The sequence below is a fragment of the Amblyomma mixtum genome, chromosome 5 (assembly GCF_055824585.1).
Source record: "Amblyomma mixtum isolate Tamu chromosome 5, ASM5582458v1, whole genome shotgun sequence".
NCBI lineage: Eukaryota > Metazoa > Arthropoda > Arachnida > Ixodida > Ixodidae > Amblyomma > Amblyomma mixtum.
The window spans coordinates 82321372-82341266 of NC_143016.1; the positions used below are offsets into that span (position 1 = coordinate 82321372).

At 41.4% G+C, this 19895-nt stretch overlaps 1 protein-coding gene across 5 annotated transcripts; it reads left to right on the forward strand.

The window, feature by feature from the left end:
* The first annotated feature begins 279 nt into the window (after positions 1 to 279).
* On the forward strand, positions 280 to 18775 carry LOC149342827 (katanin p60 ATPase-containing subunit A-like 2). Of its 5 annotated transcripts, none has more exons than XM_089545310.1 (16): positions 280 to 348; positions 1105 to 1165; positions 1222 to 1292; positions 1406 to 1566; positions 1660 to 1699; positions 2871 to 3006; positions 3586 to 3648; positions 4403 to 4498; positions 4821 to 4919; positions 6590 to 6653; positions 8315 to 8433; positions 10775 to 10869; positions 11030 to 11137; positions 14643 to 14823; positions 15508 to 15610; positions 16719 to 18775. In XM_089545310.1, exons 1-16 carry the CDS (start codon positions 329 to 331, stop codon positions 16862 to 16864), a joined length of 1563 nt encoding a protein of 520 aa, XP_089401436.1. In that variant the 5' UTR covers positions 280 to 328; the 3' UTR covers positions 16865 to 18775. The 5 variants fall into 5 exon arrangements, with proteins under 5 accessions (XP_089401436.1, XP_089401435.1, XP_089401439.1 ...); XM_089545309.1 differs by having other exon boundaries at positions 297 to 348; positions 1207 to 1292; XM_089545313.1 differs by having other exon boundaries at positions 297 to 348; positions 1207 to 1292; positions 2928 to 3006.
* Positions 18776 to 19895: the final 1120 nt, after the last annotated feature.

The window sequence follows — 19895 nt, forward strand, 5'->3', positions numbered from 1 at the left end:
AACATTCTTTCCTGATCTGCCTTTTCCAGAATCGATATAGTTCTACACTATGTTTCTTTTCCATTGAATTCATCCAATTTTTAACTTCCGCGTTTTTAACCTGTCGTTTAATGCTCTTTCTTTCTCCGTCCTCATGACCGGCATACTTACTGGTTAGTTTTCTAGTTCTTTTCCGCCACTGTGAGTCAACGTTCTTTCTGTATAACGTTGAAACGCATTTGAAACGCCCGCCATGCACCTAACGGGAAGCTTCCAAAGCGATTGCTCTGCCAAGTTTAGTCGGAGGGTATGGATACAGTTTTCTGCAGGCTTGGGCCTCGACCTCCTCATGGGCGCGCTGCCACCTAGGTAATGCTACCTTAACTAATCATCTGCGGCTGGTACTGCGTGTGGATATCAAGCACTCGAGCTAAAATCTCCTAAACGACCAATATAATCGCGTGGCTTGGGCTACATGCAGTGCTGTTTGTATTTGCTTGTGGCGTTGATGTCGGGCTGGTCGGGCGATCAGCTGTGCCGTGAAGTATGCTGTAAGGGGATGGCGGTGTGTTGAGCGTCTCGAGGAGGTTCCTGATCAGCTGCCGATAGGTATTTAGATTTATTTTTTGAAACGTCTCGTGCCTGTGGTCTTACCAGTCATGCTCGTATGCCTGAAAGCGGCAGCGGCGCATTGCGGCTTTACCGTTTGCTACCTTTGGCCACCGCTGTCAGAGGTGTTCGTGTGGACGATAATACTGAGCTCACGCTCCAGCGATCAATTCTTCTATTTATAATTCTGCGGACGAGCGTTAGCGGCCTGCCCGCTTATGTCTGTCACGCACAGTAGTGACATTTTTTCTCCGCTGCTGGATTTTAGAAGCTGGTGAAACTGAGCAAAATAAAGAAAAGCGGCGCGGGTCAGCACGCCAGACAATTCGGGCTGCGGTTTCGCGGCGACCGCAAGTGGTCACTTGAGGAAGAGATGTCGTTCGTGCCTCTTAGGTCCGTTATGGACCCCCGAACTGCAAGAACGATAAAGTTTTCTTATACCATGAGGTTCGTAATTCAAGCAAAGAAAAGTTACGTGTTACGGTTAGTTCACACTTGCGATGTTTGTTTTCACAGGAAGATGGCAGAGTCAAAAACCACCGCAAAGGCCTTCGTGGATGGACACCTAAACGACACTGTGAGTATTCAACTCAACAGATGTGCTAAGAGATGATGAAGGCTTTTACCATACAGGAAGAACAGAAGTCGGCTATCCGGAAACGTAACCTCCTGGTTTTGATTCTGCACTATCTTCAACATCAAGGGTGAGATGAGACGTCAACGTATTCCCGCGCTTATAAATGTGTGTTGTAACCGCGGCACTGATTTTAGCCGTTTCTTTCTTTCTTTTTTTTACTTCCTGCCTTCCTTTTAAAAGGCTCATGACGACTGCAGAAAGCCTCAAGGCTGAGTCAACCATCAAGCTTGACCAGTATGTTCTGTGTGACAATGTTGACCTGGAGCTTATACTTCAAGAGTACGAAACATTCCAGTTTGTCAAATTCAGGAAACAGCCACACATCACCCGCAAACTGGAAGGTTTGTTGCTGAGGCTTTCATTTTACTGCTTTCTTTGTTTATTTCCTGCGCTGTAACAACACAAATTTACTTATTCTCCCCGTTCTCATGCAGACAGCAGCACACAGAAACAGTCCAAGTCAACACGTGGACAGTGAGTGATTTTTGTACTATTTCATCATGTCTGCCATTGTATAGCCACCAATCTTGTAGATTCCGAAGGGACTCCTTAGACATGAAAATTTGGTAAGATTAACCTTAGTCATGTTAGCTTTAAGCTTGATCATTGCTGAGTCGAAGGTTATAGCATTTGCCATGAAAGAAGCTCTTGCGTCGAGCTTTCATATTACTAATAATCATTCAGTGCTCTTTAATTGGTTATTGAAACTGCTAATGAGTAGACAAGCACAGCAAAATGTAACCTTACGAAACGGTGACTGATAAGCCTTTGTTTTGTTGAGCTCAGAACAGTTTTGTCATTTCCAGCACTGCTGTCATGACTGCTTTGGCCGCTCTAGATGAACCATGAGAGCCCTCTATATACGTATCATTGGAGTGAAGAATACACCATTCTCAATTTTTTTTTTATCCACTTGTGATCGACGAACATATTTAAAACTTAGTTGTTCAGTTTATTCGCTTCCCCTTAATCAAACTGAGAATTAAAAAAAATAATTCACTGCCTTACATAGTTTCTGATGCATGCTTCATCCAGGTGCTTTGGCAGTGATACCCTGTGAAATGCAGTTTGAAGCTGAGTAGTTTGAATTGGCATGAAAATACTTGTCATGAAAGTTGCAGTGTTAATGGAAGTAGGTATAAGTTTTTGTTCTAGTAGTCCACGAACTTATCAGTCGTTAAATTTTGCACATTACTTGATCACTATAGCTCATCTGTGTGTAAATTTTGCATTGAGGTGGCAGCATAGTGTGGGTTCTGTTTGATACTCAATTAGTTAAGGCATCTGCCTGCTTTGTGTAAAATTGCTAGACTGTGTTTATGCAGGCAGAGCTTTTGACCAGTTCCGTACAACAGAGAGCACTAGTGCAGTGCTATCTTGAGGTCAGTGTTTTGTTGACAGGGCTAAGCACTGACATGAAGAAAGGGCTGAAGGATAGCAGGTATTGTGTCTTCCTGATTATAAATAGAGCTTATTAAACTGCAGTGCCCTGTGTCTTTTAACTCGTACCATTAGTGTATGAGGCATATTGATAAGCCCTGCAATGCCTAGTTACCTCGCTGGAAAATGTGACTGTAGATTGCTGTTACACACTGCCTGGTTTCATGCTTTTTACTTTCATTTATTCTCTCCGCTGACTTTTCAGCACCTCGCAGGGGCAGGCCACTCAGGCTTCAAGTAATGGAAGTGGCTCTTTTTGCAGCACTTTTCGGATACGTGGCCTTCATCGAGCAAGTAGTGATGAGAAGCAGAAGCCTGACTCACAGCTTGCCAAAGGAAAGGTGGGCCCTCACTTTTCCGCTCTGGTTTCGGCTTGATTTGCTCATCAAATGATCACTCTCATTTTTTCGAACGGGAGCTCGGAGGAGCACTGTATACTATGTAAATTTTTTATATCAGACTGCATGTAATGTAATTACTGCCCTCATTGGAAACAAAAATGTAATTTTTAATTTTCCATTGCCTTCTCTCCAAATCGACCCCTTTCTGCAAAGATAACTTGCATTGTACATGCTATGTCAGAAAAGTGAGAAAAACTGGGTGCAGGCAAGAGTGAACTGAAAGGAGGTGCCAGTCTCATAGGAATGCTTTATAATAAGGCTCGTATGTGCATGTGGCAGTATAATGATGAGATAATCTGGATAGATTTTTTGTTTTTTATGGTTTATTTTTCATTAAATATTTCATGTCCCTTTTTGAAGGCAGATTCGGAGCCTGTGAAAAAGCTGTCTCTGGTACTTAGCTTGTTGTCTGACGTGGGTGCAGTATCCATATGGTAGTAATAAGCTTGATATAAGCATTAGTGTGGATTAACATTTGTGTGTGTTTTTTTCTAATTCTTTTTTCTTCTTTGTAAATAGCTTGTCTCAGAGAACACCTTCCGGCCAGAAAACATCACCATTGACAGGCGCCTTGGAATACAGGTTAGCTATGTTGCACTTATAATAGTGCTAGCGCATGTGTAGTTTTTAGGCAGATAATAGTTAAGTTTAATCAATTATCAAAGTGTTTATTTATTTCGAGCATAAAGTGTACAAATTAGTCCCATGCTATTGGTCGTATAATTGTGGCAGAATTTTCTAAGTGTTTGAATTTCACATGATATCCCATCTATTACAGCGATGTCGAGGTTCTGTGAAATGTCATAGTACAGGTGGGCTTTGATCGAACAAAGGTGAAGAGTGCAGAAGATTACCTCGAAGCACAGACATTGGTTGATCAAAATGCACTCCAAAAGCCCAAACATTACCTCACTGACTAAAGCAGAGACATTGATTGATCAAAATGCACTCAAAAAAACCCAAACATACTGGCAGTTATATGTATAATGCTCTTGCACTGATATATGCCAGTTCCCGTATCATTTGATAGTAGCATGTTTTCTTTCTTGCTTCATGAACTCAACAGCACTTGCAGTTACTGTGCTTGTGCTATGGTGTGGTGTGGTGAAACAACATCCATGAGATGTGCTAAATGAAGGAATCAGCATTCTTTAAAAGATTTGGTTCTCAGAAGCCAAATGTAAAAGCTATTCTTGTAGAGTGTTTGCGTGGAAGTCCAGTGAAATGCATTCAGCAATTTGTTTTTATGTAACAGGGCAACTTTTTGCCGTTTTTTTCCCGTGCAATCATTCATGTAGTCATTCATGTTGATAAGCATGCTTCTCTGCGTACACAGATATGTACACCAGGAGCACCCCAGCTAAAGCTACCACAAGCCATGGGCGCCACATTGGGAAGCGAGTGGTTCAACTTGGTGGACATCATTTCAAAGGTCGGGCAAACAATTTTATTTTGCCAGGAGAAACGCCAAATCATTCCTCTTAGTAAACTGCAGCAAAGTAAAACTGCAAGCTCTTTCGATTACTAGGCCTAGTGTAGTCTTACATCATTAACCAGGCAGCCATCAACACCAATGTGCTTCTACATCAACTACATCATTAGTAATAATGGTACCAGTGTATTGAGCACATTGCAAAACTGTAAGGTATCTGCGTACTGATTTTAGCAAAAAGGTATGTGCTGAAGGAATTATATGAGGAGGACCAGCTAGCTGAGCAGGAACGTGAGAATTCCCTTTGTAACATTTCTTGCAGGATGTGTATGTAGACAGTCCCAATGTGCACTGGAATGACATTGTTGGGCTGGAGTCGGCAAAGCGTCTCATCAAAGAAGCTCTCATTTACCCCATGAAGGTCAGTTTGACTGTTTTCTTCCCTGCTTATTTTGTTTAATATGCTGAGTGATATTCTTCTTGAGGTGCCGTAAGGTGGTGAGGATGCTTTTTGAAGTGGATGTGCCCCTCTAACGTTTGCCATAAGCATTATGCAATAACAGGTATAAAATGAGAGGTTGGGAGCTATGTGTGTCTACTTATTACCCTGTGTATTATTAACAAGTTGCTTATGCCTTTTGACTGCTTCATCTGAAAAGTGATACATTGTGAAGTTGTTTTGTGAAGTAAGTTTTGTGTGTGTGTGTGTGCACTAATGTAGAGGCTTACAAATAGCACTTTTACGAAACCAAATCGAAAATGACTAGAGTAGCTGTAAACTGAATCAAGTATGTACTGAATATTCGTACGATTATTAGCTGCTTTTGCTGATATTTGTACAAAGCAAATATTCATGTGAAACATCGTAGAGCTAGCAGCACCGCTATAACTCATAGATTTTAAGCTGTAGCTATCGGAAGACTTAACATTAATCTCCCTTAGTTGCCTGCAGCATGAGGTCAGTATATTAGCTCTTTGACCATCATCCGCATCAGGAAATTACCTTTTGCTACTAACAACGACCATAAACAGACTAGTGGCACACAAAAGTTGATGAGAGGGGTTGATGAGCCAGGCCGCCGATATCAGACCTGAAGGCACGGTTTGCACGGTTTGATGAATCCAGCTGAGCTGTACTGTGTTGCCCAGTCTTGGAGGCCATATGTTTGGACATTATGAATGACGCCCCACAAATGGACCACGTTATGGCACTGCCCACACAGACCAATCGCGGCAGCATGCTGTGCGGCGTCGGAGTGGGCCCTGTTTTCAAAACAACTGTTGAAACAATATGTATCAGCAGTGCAAACACAAAACAGGAAGGAGGAGGAGATAGTACAGAGCGCTGAACTTCCAACTTTTATTTGAACAAAAACTGAACCCACACTTATATACACACACCGGGTAAAAGCCCATCAGGGGGAGTAATCAAGGTGCGCGATCGAACTACCCGGTGTTTGTATGTACCCGGCGTGTGTATATAAGTGCCGGTTCAGTTTTTGTTAAAATAAAAGTTGGAAGTTCAGCACTCTGTACTATCTTCTCCTCCTTCCTGTTTTGTGTTCGCGCTGCTGATACATACGGATCGCAACCAACTAGCTCGGCAGATGGTGTTGAAAAAAAACTGCAGTATGCCCGATTCGAACTTCATGTCTAGTATCCAAAAACTATTTGAAAACGTGAGATTGTATTTGATTCATTCCAAATAATTTTGAATATATGCTATTTGATTCGTTCAGCTAATTGAGGAGGAGAATATTCAGTTCGATGTTCGAAAATTACGAATATTCGTACACCCCTGCAAGTATGGTGTGGCATGTCATAATGCTATTTAGCTTTGTTGTCGTTTTTGCACAGCTTGGAAAGTTGTCCTGCTTATCTTTCTTCCTTGTTCTTTATTTTTTGGCACTGCTAAATGAGTGTTGCAATTCTATAGCTTTCAGATATCACAACAACGGTTCTTGAAATCTTGAGTCGAAAGCAAATATTTTACCGGGATTATTGACGAACATACTTGAAGTGAGCATTGCTGACTGTGATGGGTTGCTCATTGAGCTGCTGTCTTTGTTATTGTCATTGCACGCTGCTTAGTATCCAGACATCTTTTCTGGAATAATGGGTCCATGGAAAGGACTTCTGCTGTTCGGACCACCAGGTGTTTTTCCATCCCACTTGTCAATGCATTGTGTGCCTGCCTTGTGGACGTTTTGAAAGTGACAAGCATTACTTGCAAAAAGAGCATAGTACTACCGTACTACCTTATGACGCACTTTTGTAAACAAGGCTCAGATTCCTTTTATAGGCCTCTTTCACATCAGTGTTTGTGTGACAGTTTTCATGAAACTCAGAACTGTGCAGCGTGCTTATATTTTGCCATAGCTGTACAGATTGGATATTTGTGTTTGAATTGCAGACACAGAAAGCTTTAGCCCCACAAAATGTTTTGTTTTAGTATGGTGGAACTTATTAAAAAAAAAAGGTGTGTGATGCTTTTTAAACTGTGATGGAATAATTCAGGAATACAAACCTTTCTGCAGGAATTTGTGCTTACTGCCTGCATATTAACATGCTTGTGATGATAGCATTCCCTTTCGCTGTAAGGCCTGTAAGAGGTGTGTAACAAAGAAAATTTCCTTATCCATCCCCAGCTGATTTCCATTCTTTGCATTTTGCATTCTGGTTATAAACTTTACAGTTCAGCCTAAATTGTTTTTGTTTGAGAATGCTGTATTAACTGGCTTATGAATATTTGAGGTTAACCTTTGTAGTCATCTCGACTTTAGGAATGCTCATTTTAGTTACTTATAATTTGTAGTGTCAGGCTGCGAGTATTGCAGATTTTTTTCTTTTAAGTACTGTAAGCAAGTAATTGTTGGGTGCAGTGTTTGCATCTAGATTATGCTCATCAAATCCTTTGAATGTGTAATCTTTTAATCTTTAACCTTTATTTCAATAAGTGCTGTGTACTTTATGGACCGTGCACAAGAGATGTGGGTGCAGTCATTGGTGGCAGGTTACTAAAACAAGATTTTCTGAAATGTTTAGATCTGCTTGTCTTGCATGGGAAATATGCGATGGCACCAGTCTCATCCTGCCCGAACCTCCAATTCGTTCCTTCTTTTTGGTACCATGCTAACCTGGTCGTGGAAGCTTCTAAAATTTTATGCATTTCTTGATCGCAGACCGTGCTCAGTAGTTTCTATTTCAACCATCCTTGTCTTGCACCCAACGCGCACCACCTTCCTAGAGCACGGGCCTCACTTCTTCCATGATTTTTCACCCAGCCAGCACACATGCACACACTAATTGGCTTTGAAGCCCGTGGACGTGTAGTAGGCTTGCCTTGTTCTGCAGTTCCAGTTTTTCCTTTTTGTTGCTTTTTGGGTCACCACTTTCTCTTATGGGAAGGGGAAGGAGGGGGGCGTATTTCAATCGCTTGGTAGCAAGCTGTCTTTGACCGCAGCATAGCGCAAGTTTTTCAACGGCGGGGTGAGTTTACTGTGCCTCCGCATTCGCTCCGATTCAGTTGTGCGGCATCAGTTGTTTATTGTATCTGAGACACAGTGCCATTGCCCTAATATATGTTTTGATTGTAGCCACCTTTGTTCGTAATAACCGAGCGTTTATTGTACGTAACTGTGGCCGTTATAACCGGACTTGACTGTATAGCATGCCACGCACTGAACAAGTGCACTTGCCAAAAATGTATTGTCATCTTCACATCACGAGTGCTTTATTTTATCTGACCTTCAGTTGCAGAGAAACTACACCTTATAATTGTAAGAAAATATAATAACAAACTCTTTTCCCCATCAGGCACTGGGAAGACTCTGCTAGCCAAAGCTGTTGCGACAGAGTGCAAGACAACATTTTTCAACATCACAGCATCAACATTGGTCAGCAAGTGGCGGGGCGAGTCTGAGAAGCTGGTCAGGGTGGGTACATGCTTCACTCACTTTGTTGTAATATACCATCCATTAAGTGCCGTCTTCAACATTTTACATGTTGTGAAAGCTATGAAAACTTTGTGTTTTTGACCTTACTCACCTCACTCAGCTGTTGGAAAGCAGATGCTGTTGTACATAAGTATGTAGATTGTCCACTATAAGCCATTGAGCAAATGGTTTTGTTTTCTCTAGGTAGTTACTGTGATCATCAATTTGATATTGTATAGATGATAATGTTACTGAGCAGCACACACGTTATGTTGATTGTAGAACATTTATATGTTCTGCATAGTCCACATTCTTTAAAAATAATACAAGCAAGATAAATTGCGCATATTCAAGTGCAGGTAGTAGCTTGTTTTCAGATTGGATGCTTGGTTTTGAACTTTTATGGCACAGGCTGCCTTACTTTTGCCTGGAACTGAAATGGAAATGATTGTGTTGTGTGCAAGCAATGGGGATGTGAGGGGAATATAGAGAAGCGTCGGGCTGCGATGTCATGGAAGGTGTGGCAGTGTGTCGACAAAAGGCGGGACCGTCTGCATTGGGTGTGCCACACTTGCGTGTTTTTGAAAGTAATTCATGATATGCCGACAAGTTGTGGTGCGGTTGATTGTGCCGTTAGGCAAAAGAAAGGAAGCAGCACAAGTTTCCACAAGTGTATTGTGGTCATATAGAGGAAAAAGCAATGAGCAGTAACCATGGAGCGCGGGACAAGTTCGGTGACAGATCAGCTTCACAGCTAGCCTTGTGTTTCTGCATGGAAATCTGATCAATTAGTTTGTGTCTCTTATTCCGCATAGTTGCTCTTCAGTAACGCGTCAAACAGTGCAAGAATCAACACTCTCAACTCATTTGCATCTGTCGTTCTTTCAACATAATAAGCTTAGATGCCATATTCCATGTACGTATGATCCTAAGTTGAACACAGGGGAACTGTTTTCAGATCTCAGTCACCCAGACCACGTGCTGAGCATCCCTTCACACAAGAAAGACAAAACAGCTGCTGCTGGTCACATTACTTTCACTGTGAGCTTCCAAATGTGGCATTCAAAGCAGCACTGAACTTGGGTGGAGCGACACGTAATTTTTTCTCCGTTTTCACTTCTGCAAGCTTCAACAATTGTCTCTTTTGAACAAAGGTCCTAGAAACCGTAAGTTTTCTTAGGGCAGGTTGACAACCTGGTGTAATTTTTGTTTGAAGCTCATGTGAAACGTCTATCTGTACACTTCTACAGCTCTCCCAAAGCCAAGAGAGTAAAAAGAGCACTCTCGCGGACCTCAATAAACATCACTGGTGGAGCAAGACCTTGATTCCTTCCACAAATTCCTCTTTCATAAAGTGAATAAAGCAGTGAAGTTCACTGTGCCCTCGACAGAGTTGCAAAGGACAGAGAGATCGCATTTGCGTTATTCAAGGTAACTGTATGGTTTAAATGTCCAGTAATTTTTCAAGTTCTCTGAAGTGAAGTGGCTTGCAGAAAACAGCACACCAGATGGTAAGGTTTGTTACCTGAAAAACCTGCTTTGCATTGTCTCGTTCATGGTGTTCTTGTTTGTGCACTAGCAATTGGGCATGCTGTATCGGTTCACAGATTGCAAACTGTAGATGATTCCTTTCGCTCTATACTTTCCTTTTTCTCGTTTTCGTTTAATCAATCAGCATAGTCTCCCACCGTAGCTGCGCTATTACTTGCTGCCAACTAGGAGTGGAGAAGGAAGCCGATGCAGCGCTCCGCCTGGTAATTCGAATCTGGTGAACTAGTTGATTAAATCCAGAACTACTCTCCAGCCATAGACAAAAGTATTTCTAACCACAAGCAACGCGCATGCTGTGAAGTATTCACTCATGCGAATGGGTTTCGAAGGCAGTGTCACTTGAAGCAGTGTAGGCGTGCGATGTTTATGCTTGCACCCCGCGTTGCTGCCGACCGCAGTGCTGCCTTTGTTTACAAACACGACGATGTCTGTAGAATAAGTGTAGCGGACGGTGATCCATCTGTCTATGATCTGTGCCACAAGAATGGCTTGGTCTACTTGAGGGTTTTTACTGCGCGTATAGGTTCTCATGAAGCATACAAACAGAGTGTTGTGAAAAATTTTTGTCACATAGAAACGTGGGCCCTTTGCATGAGGAGAGAGCATATACTTATGAAGAGTTTTAAAAAAAAAAGTAATATATGATGAGTGTCAAAAGCATCTGAACCGAAACCAGTTTACCTCATAAGCACCTTGGTTGTGCAGGAAAAGAAAAAGAGCGCATAGGGCATTTATCTACTGCTATCAAACAATCACTTTTATCTCAGTTAAAGCTCGTTTTGTTTTGCAGGTGCTGTTTGAAATGGCTCGGCACAACTCTCCTGCAACCATATTTCTCGATGAACTGGACGCACTGGTTGGTGCAAAAGGTGGCCTTGGAAACAGGTAGCCTTCTTCTCATCTTTGTAAGTTAAGGGTATACTGTTTTGCATGGAGAATGAGGAGAAGAACTGAGAAATTTAGGTGCACGGTGGAACTTGTTTCTTATATGTACTGCTGCTCTGTGCTTCTGTGCTTGCTCTTACTATGTGTCTTTGCTTCACAGTGAGAACGAGGCCAGTCGTCGCATGAAAAGTGAGCTCCTGATACAAATGGATGGCCTGAGCAACTCCAAAGATCATGTTTTTGTTTTGGCCACCTCTAATTCTCCATGGTGAGAACCATGTCTCTTGTGAAAATGTTTCTGCAGTTTGCAGTTAGCCCCGTTTTCACATAAAAAATACCAAAGTGTGGCAGTCAAACAATGTTTCCATTATAATAGTGGCAGCAAACAGTTGTTTGAAATTTCAGAACATTGCTTGAAATGGCAGGAGATCGGTTCGGTGCCTTAGCATTACTGTGCAGCTGTGCGCTAGTGTTCAGTACTGTGCACTCCCTTTAAGATAAAATGTGTTCAGCTGAATATTATTTATTTTATTTATTTATTTATGTACATACTGCAGGCCATGGTTAGGTCCAAGCAGGACGGGCACTGTACAGACTGAGTAAATCAGAAAAATCACATGGCAACAAAAAGTCACATGGCGAGAAAAAAAAAAGAAAAGAAAAAGAAACATGCATACAATTACAAAGCATGGCTGATGCCAAATATGTCAGTGTTGGTCCGTGTGGGGCAGAGAGTTCCAGTCCGCTACTGTGCGCGGAAAAAAAGAAAATTTGAACAGATTTGGGCGTGCGAAATATGGTGCTAACAGGCTGGTGTGATAGTGGCGTGTGCTTCTTGCGGGCTGAAGGAAAAGATATAGTGACGGGTCAAGTCCCAACTTACGGTTGAGCAAGAGGGAAAGAAAATCTAAACGAGTACCTTGTCGACGACACTCAAGGCGGGGAATACCATGAAATTGCATTATTTCGGAGGGTGAATCAGATTTGGAAAATTTAGAGAACACAAACCTAACTGCCTTCCTTTGCATTTTTTCAATCTTCTTTATGTTGGATGCCGTATGCGGATCCCAGACTACACACGCATATTCGAGTTTTGGCCTGATCAAAGATAGATAACTAAGAAGCTTTACATTGGGAGGGGAATTCCGAAGTTTATGTCTCAGGAAACATAGTTTTCTGAACGCAGATGAACAGATGTTGTTAATGTATTGTAATAAGCTGTAATAAGCTGTAATAAGTTAATGTAATAAGCTGAACGTATTGAGGAGTTTTGAGTGGGTGGCTTTTCATAGATGCATTCTAAAAGAAAAAGTTGATCAATATAAAATATCCAACCTATACACATTGATTAACATGGACATGAGCAGTGCCACATTGGTTAATGTTCTACAGCATGTGGCTAATAGGTTCCTGTGGCTGTGTTGCATAGAGCAAGAAAAAAATAGTGCAACAGGTAGCAATCATTTATGCATAATTAAAAACTGAAAACGTAATCCAATATGTTCGTGCATGAAGGCATTCAAGCCAGGCTAAAGCAATGTGAATTCTAGCCGGCATTGCACGTGACACACATTTGGGTGTTTTCTACTTTTTGAAATCAACAACACAATTTTCAGAAGCATCATGTTTTTGAGCATTGCCAGTACAGATTAGGCAGATGGCTTCCTATGTCACAAAAGAGCAGTTGTTACAGTTGTTAACTGTGATAACTGAAGGGTTCACTGAAGGCGTGTCATGTGCGGATTTTCTGAAAGTATCTTTTTGTGTTGCTTACTGATTTTTTGCATAATGCTCCTAATTTAAGCTTTCTTTATTAACAGTTTACTCTTGTTGCTAAATGCTCTCATTCAAACACATACTATGTCAGCCACTTTTTTTTTAAGTGGACAGACTTTCAAGGTCCCACCATGTTTGCCGTAAAGCAAACCTTCATAGCATTTAATCAGCCCTGTAGTGTTACCTTTGCTGTATAAACAAATGCAGTGAGATTATATGTTAGAAATGGTTACTTGCATTGTCTACACAATTTCTAATGATAGAACAAGCATTCTTTCGTCTTGTTACATGTGTGCATCCGTGACAGTTAACTTTTTTTTCTTCTTTGACACATTTAAAAGGATTGCCAGAACAGTGAAAAGTTGGTCGAATTAACACATTATTTAGAAATGTCCTGGCAGTTGAAGCTGTTCCTCACAAAAGCTGTCTGTGAGTTTGGAGCATTAGGCTGTCTTTCCAGCTGTTTAGAAAACAGAAAAAAAAAGAAGGATAAAATAGCAGTAAACATCAATGGTGCTCTTCGTATCCATACTATAACTTTGAATGCCTACCCAGTCACAAGGTTGCAGTCATGTGTGCATGTTGAAGCTTGCCTATCAAGTAAAATTTTTTTTTTTTTTCAAATCACACCGCTCAAGTACATGTGCCTGGTAATTAGAATTCCTGCCCAGAAAAAGCAACAGTAAAAGAAATGTTGCTACAGTGTTTAATCATGGCTAAAACGAGTACCTGTAATGTGTTCTTTTTCCTTTAGCACTGAAATTTTCCATGCACCCTTGACTGTTCAGTCCTTCCTTGAGAAGGAAATGTTATAGAAGAAAGAAACTTGGCACGGCTGCTTGGTCTCTTTTTGTAACCAGATGCAGCTGCTAAATGCCCTCAAGGCATTTAAGGGCATTATAAGAACATTATTAACCAGTTTCCTCTTTTTTAGGTTTTCGGAAGCATAACGGCTGCACTTTCCCTTTAGTCACTGCTACAGGAATATAAAAAGGAAGGCTTCATGCATTCAAATGGCAAATGGTCTAATCAGACATTACTTTGCTTGAGGGGTGCTTGAAGGGACTCTGAGGATGGCTCCTTCAAATTTTTGTTCTCAGTAAAAATCGATTCTATGGCTCTCTCTGGCTGTGTTGATGTTGGTTCAGCAGCAAAAGACTCGTCTTTGTTGAGAGAGTTACATTTAAAAATTTTCCTGCTGCTTGATTCAAACTTGTGATGTCTACACTGAAAAGGACTCCATGATCGTTGTTTTGAAGAAATGGAGGTGTAGCCTCCATTTCGTAGCTTCTGGGATTCATGCCGAAAAAAAAGAAAAAATTGTGTCAACGCATGCAGCTTACATGCGAAATCAGTTGATGGAGGTGACACCTGTATTTAATTTTTTGGCCTTTTCTAGCTTATATAAGTTCACTTATCATTGAAATCTGTGTCTTTGTTGTTACAGCGCGGTAATCTATAAACACAGACCAATTTCAGTTTGTCTGGAGTATCCCTTTTTAACTCCTTAAGCCTCGAAAGAGCCCCGATGGCTTTCAAAACATTTCTGAGAAGCGCCGTGTGTCCTGATTTCCGTCCTTTCCTGCCTAACATGCATGCAGAAAAAGAGCATGCGAATTCATTGTTCCTCAAAAATTGGCCAGATTAAATTAATAATGGCTGCCTGTATAGTTAAAGAGTCTGGTAAAGGCAATTTCTCTCTATTTTTATCCAAAAATACAGTGGTTAAAAGAAAGGTGGGGGTTGAGGCATGCATAGATTTATGTGCTTGGGGAACCCAAGACTGCTGCGGAACCCAGTTGGAGAACTCCTGCCTTACTGCATTAGTACCACATGACAACGCCATGTACCGTTATCAGGTACTGCACTACTTTTATTACGTGTCAGTGTTTATGACAGCCAAAGGTAAGAGCGTGTTTTTCCGAACAGAGAGCAATGGCAAGGTCATGAACATGGCTACAACATGAGCGATTAATGTGGTGCTTCCATCTAACCAGGGACCTCGACCATGCCGTTCTTCGGCGCCTGGAGAAACGCATCCTTGTTCCTCTGCCGAACAAAGAAGCCCGCACCTTCCTGTTCCATAAGTTCCTTGAAGGCGGCCAGAGTTCCAAGAGTGGTGGCCGCCGAGAAAGCTGCTTTGTGGCTGCTGACATTGATTACAACCTTGTCAGCGAGGTACAGTTGCTGTTTTTCTCTCCTCTTGCTTGGGGACCTCGTACGCAGTTGATTTGGACACACACGAGCATAGATGTGAAAGTAAAGCATATTTTTAATTGAGTGCTTGTAATCTTAGATTAGTAGCCCTCATAATTGGTCAGTGCATTTAGACAGAATTCATTCACTACTATATACAACATTTTGTGAGCTCTTAATAAGTGGACAAAAGTGGCAGTCATTGCTTTGGAGCACTTCTAATATGTGAAACTAAATGTTTTGTACTGCGCGCTCAATAAGCAGTATTGGCTGCTCTTTGTCAATAGGCCACCACAGTGGCTCAGTGGTTATGGCGCTCGACTGCCGACCCGGAAGACGCGGGTTCAGTCCCGGGTTCAGTCTCGGCTGCGGCGGTCTAATTTCGATGGAGGCGAAATTCTAGAGGTCCGTGTACTGCGTGATGTCAGTGCTCGTTGAAGAACCCCAGGTGGTCAAAATTTCCAGAGCCCTTCACTACGGCATCCCTCATAGCCTGATTTGCTTTCGGACGCTACGCCCCCATAGACCCTTAACTCTTCTTTGTCAACGATAGCAAGCAGCTGCTGTGACGTGTTTGATGTTCCAGAGGGGGCCACCCAACATAAACAGTGTCGAAAGTAATATGTAACCAAGGAAGCACTTTCACTCTTTCTGCTTTTGTGGCAGGCATCAGAGGGCTACTCTGGGTCAGACATCAAGATTGCTTGCAAGGAAGCAGTGATGAAATCCCTTCGCCAAGCACTGGAAGCTGCCGAATGCTGTGATAATGGTAAGCTGTTGAGCTTTTGAATGTCCACAGGCAGATAAATTTTGTCATTAAACCTGATTTTCAAGTTAAAAAGCGCTCTGTATGAGAAGTTTGAAGTGCTCAGAAGATGCTGGAGCTTTCCAGCATGAATAAAGCTTTGTGCTGTAGTGAATATCATAGTTACAGTTTTGCAATGAAATGAGTAAATGGTGCAGTGTATGGCTTTCAGCAAAATAATACCCATAGAAAATGATTATATGCCACAAAGTTTCAGGGACAGTAACTTTTGACTGCTGCTCTGGAGTGATGAAGTCCTTCACTGTCTTTAGTTTTGCTGCAGCAGTTGCTTCAAATCAAAAAGTGAAGCTGATCTTATAAAAAAGCCTCATGGATGAGAATTCACAGACTTTATTTTTGTAATCACTGGTATCATTTTCATATTGTGAAGTGGAAATTTGGAGAGCAAAGCAGCACGGTGCTATTTCATTTGCCCTGCAAATCTTGGTGGATTTTGTTTGGTAGGATTTGAACCAGATTTTTTAATAAGCATTTTCCTGAAATCTGTGGTATATTTCTGCATTTCTTAAAATTTTGTGCAATTAAAAAGGGAAGTCGTAAAACAAAAGCAACAGAGGGCTCTTCTTTGTCTTGTAATGGTGGAACCAACTTCATTGTGGAGCACAAACAAGATAAAAATTTACAGCATGTGGACAGTTCAAGAGACTAATATTTATTTATTTTATTTATGGCATACTGCAGGCCGTGAGGCCCAAGCAGGAGTGGATACAGAACAGAACACAAATTGAGCAATAATACCAAAGTGCAAACAGAAAACGAGCAGCGCGAAATGACATGGAAAAGAAAAAGAAACTATAGAAAGAATATCGTCTCTATAACTGGATAGCAGCTTTCAAATATCACTTTCTTTTTTGCCGGCTGCATTTTCTACAACTGTCATGATCACTAAGTACAGATTGTGATGCATATGTGCTATTGCAGAGGTTGCCAAGCAGAAATGGGGTTTTAAAGAGCGAACACATAAAGTCAGTAGTGTTGTGATATTTCTTATGAAACTTCCCTCTGTAATGCATTGCTTCAAACACGTGGCTGGCAATGTCATTGATTGCAGAAACGGATGGAACCGACCGCATCATCCCTGATCCAGTGTCAACAGAGGACATCCTGGATGCCATCAAGCAGACTAAGCCTACTGGCAAAGCACTCGCATCCAAGTTTGAAACCTGGCACCAAGAGTATGGCTCCTCACTTTCGTAACACGCTCCCCTGTGATCAAAAGGCCTGCAGAGTCTGCAACCAGAGCCCACAACTGTGTGTGTTGTTTCTCGTGCTGACTGTTGCTGTTGTTTTGAAGCCCACGAAACAAAAAAAAATGAGGCATCAAGCTAAAAAAGTGCATGTCGGCTTGATGCACGTGAAACCGCATTAAGCATCCTCATTATCCCTTTAAGAAACATTATGAACCAGGCTTTAATGCAAGGTAGCAGTTTTGGACAGGACGTAATGTAGAGGGCGCTGCCATGCATTAGTTGATGCATGCCGTCTTCACAGTGCAAGTCTGGTGGATTTCATGTTTCCCATTGCCTGTACTTTTGTGGCTACGTGCACAGTCGTCAACAGCTGAAATGTGTACAACCTCTGGTACATTGTGCATAATGATGAAGTGTAACTTCTTGGAAACCTCAAACCATACCCTCACTTCTTTCCTTTTAAGCAGTGCTTGAGTGAAAGGCTTCAGCATCACATCACATAGTGATCAGTACTTGGAGGTAGTGTGTGTGGTAAGCATTCAGCATTGATTCAATGTGTTGTGCTCATCGTGGACGACACATGATATTTGGCATATCTTGAAGCTAGAAAAGGCATTTATTATGCATTTAGGGTTTGCTGAATGGAGCTGACTCTATTATAATGGTCAGTGGGAAAGAGTCAGGAGATTAACCATATCGGTCAAAGTGTGAAAAAGTAAGAGCCCAACATTGTGCATTGTGCGAAGTCAGAAAAATGTAGCAGTCAAAATGAAGATAGAAAAAAAAAACCTGTTACCACACTGTCGTAGCTAGAGTCAGCATTCAATTTCATCTTTGTACAAGGTGCATTTCATTTTTTGTACTTGTCTTCTTTGCCATGTCTTCGGAAAGTTGACATGAACACATGTTGTAGGAAAGTAAAATCTCTTGTTACTTTGTTTTTGTTTCTTTTGTGGGTGCTATAAGCCAGCGGTAACATGTTTCTGGGAATATGGAACTAAGTTATTTGCTGTCCAAGCTTGTAGATTATACTGCATTTTTACTTCTGAAGTAAAAAATGTAATGGAATCACTTGAAAGCATGTGCAAGATAACAGTTTAACTGATTTCACCTTTTATCCCGGCTCCTCTAGTTTTCTGCTGATAAGAATCAAGATATAACCTATTTCCTGTGGTAGATGATCATAAAGACAATTTTTTTTCCAGCAATTTTGTCCATGTTACAAAATGAGTTTTGAACCAGTAAGATCGAGAAAGCTGTCGCTTGAGCGGTCACTGCAAGTACAGCTTGTTTTTGCCTCTTGTTGACTGCACATGGTAAACATAATCGGTACGCTGCTCCCACACCTCCCGATTGCCTTGGAAGTTCAGCAGCATCAGAGATCATGCACAGGTGTTGAAAGCTAAACAACAGCCCTGCCCACCTTACTTCACAAGCAGTTATGAGCTGCAAAGACTGCAGCACAGTCTCAGTTGAACTTTAAAAACCAGTTTGCTGCTGCAGTGTGAGAGGTTGATAGGGTACGAGTGAGTTGCACTCAAAATAAGTGCATTCCCCCCAAATAATGGTAGGTGGCAAATGTCACATTCAAGTATTTAAAGATGAATCACTTTGTGGTGGCAAAAGGCAATGGAGCTTTATCTGGTTGAACTTTACCTGCAGCACATCATTCCAGCTAAATGAAGTATTCCTGCCTGACCAGAGGCAGGTTGTAAATTGCATGCAGTTTCTATAGCAGCCCTAAATCAAAGATACAAACTGGTGTAGATGGCAGATGTCATTCAAAGTCTATTATTGGCTAAATGCGTTGAACTCTATCAGGCAACTGCTGATCTTGTTTCTTCTTGCATGATCTAGTTCTTGCATTAGATCTATTGTTTGGCTGCAAATGTAATTCGGTTGGTTTATTGGGGTTTAACGTCCAGGCTGATGAAATTACATTTGTGAGTCCCTCATAGCCTGCTATGAGGGACTCACAAATGTAATTTCATCAGCCTGGCTATTTGTGATTTGGCGATTTGGTCGTTTGAAAAAGTGCTGTTGAAGCAACATATACTTTGAGTTCTTTGGAACTTTGGAGCCAGTACTCTGAATAAAGGGGGCACTGCTTGTACTAATGAGAAAATTACTGAGTAGCGTATTAGCATTTTCACTGATGCTTTGTGCTGAAGCCGTGTAATATGCAATGCAGGTTTTGAATGTTTATGTTAATGAGAATAGAGTTGTACAAATTAGTGAAAGTCTTTCACTTGAGAGTGTACTTGAGGCTTTGCTTCTACCTTGTTCCACTTTCAGTAAGTGTAATCAATTGATCAATTTTTCAATAGCAAAGTAACACAACTGTGGGGGAGCAATACCTGTTTAGGTACTCCATGGGAAGTGAACAACCTATAACTCTCATGTGCCAACAGTAGACACTTGATCCGTTTGATTCAGAGTACAATGTTGGTTAGCGTAGAATATTAGTAAGTACCATCATCTGAAATGCTTTCCTAAGTAATCGCAGCAGTATAGTGTTTTCTTCACGGGCATCAAACATGCATGTACACATATTGAAAGGAAGGGAACTGCAGTGAGACAGAAAAAAGGCAAGCTTGTTGAGCTCTTTGCAGCTCGCCAAGAATTTCTCCAATTGAAAAACTGCATGGCTAGGCACAGTACATGGTAGACTGGTCTAACAAAGGAAAACAAAATACTGCTGGTAAGCTTTTCTTACCACTGTAACAGAAAACTGCTAAGAAATGGTAAGCTTTTCTTAGCAGGCTGCACCATGATGCTTCACCTGTATTATTACTTTTTATTACCTGTATTATTAGTTTTTTCGAAGCAGCAGTTGTCAGTTCACAGTTCAGAAAAAAATATTTTTTGCTGCAAGGCTTCCTTGTATTTACCAGTGCTTTGAGCAGCAGTTGCCAGAATGTAACTGCAGTGTTACAGCATTATTCAACAAAACTAGAAGTTGGACTAGTCATCGATTGAATGCGTAATTAATAGTGCTTTAAAAGATGACCAAACAGAGCTATGCTTGACAGGTGATA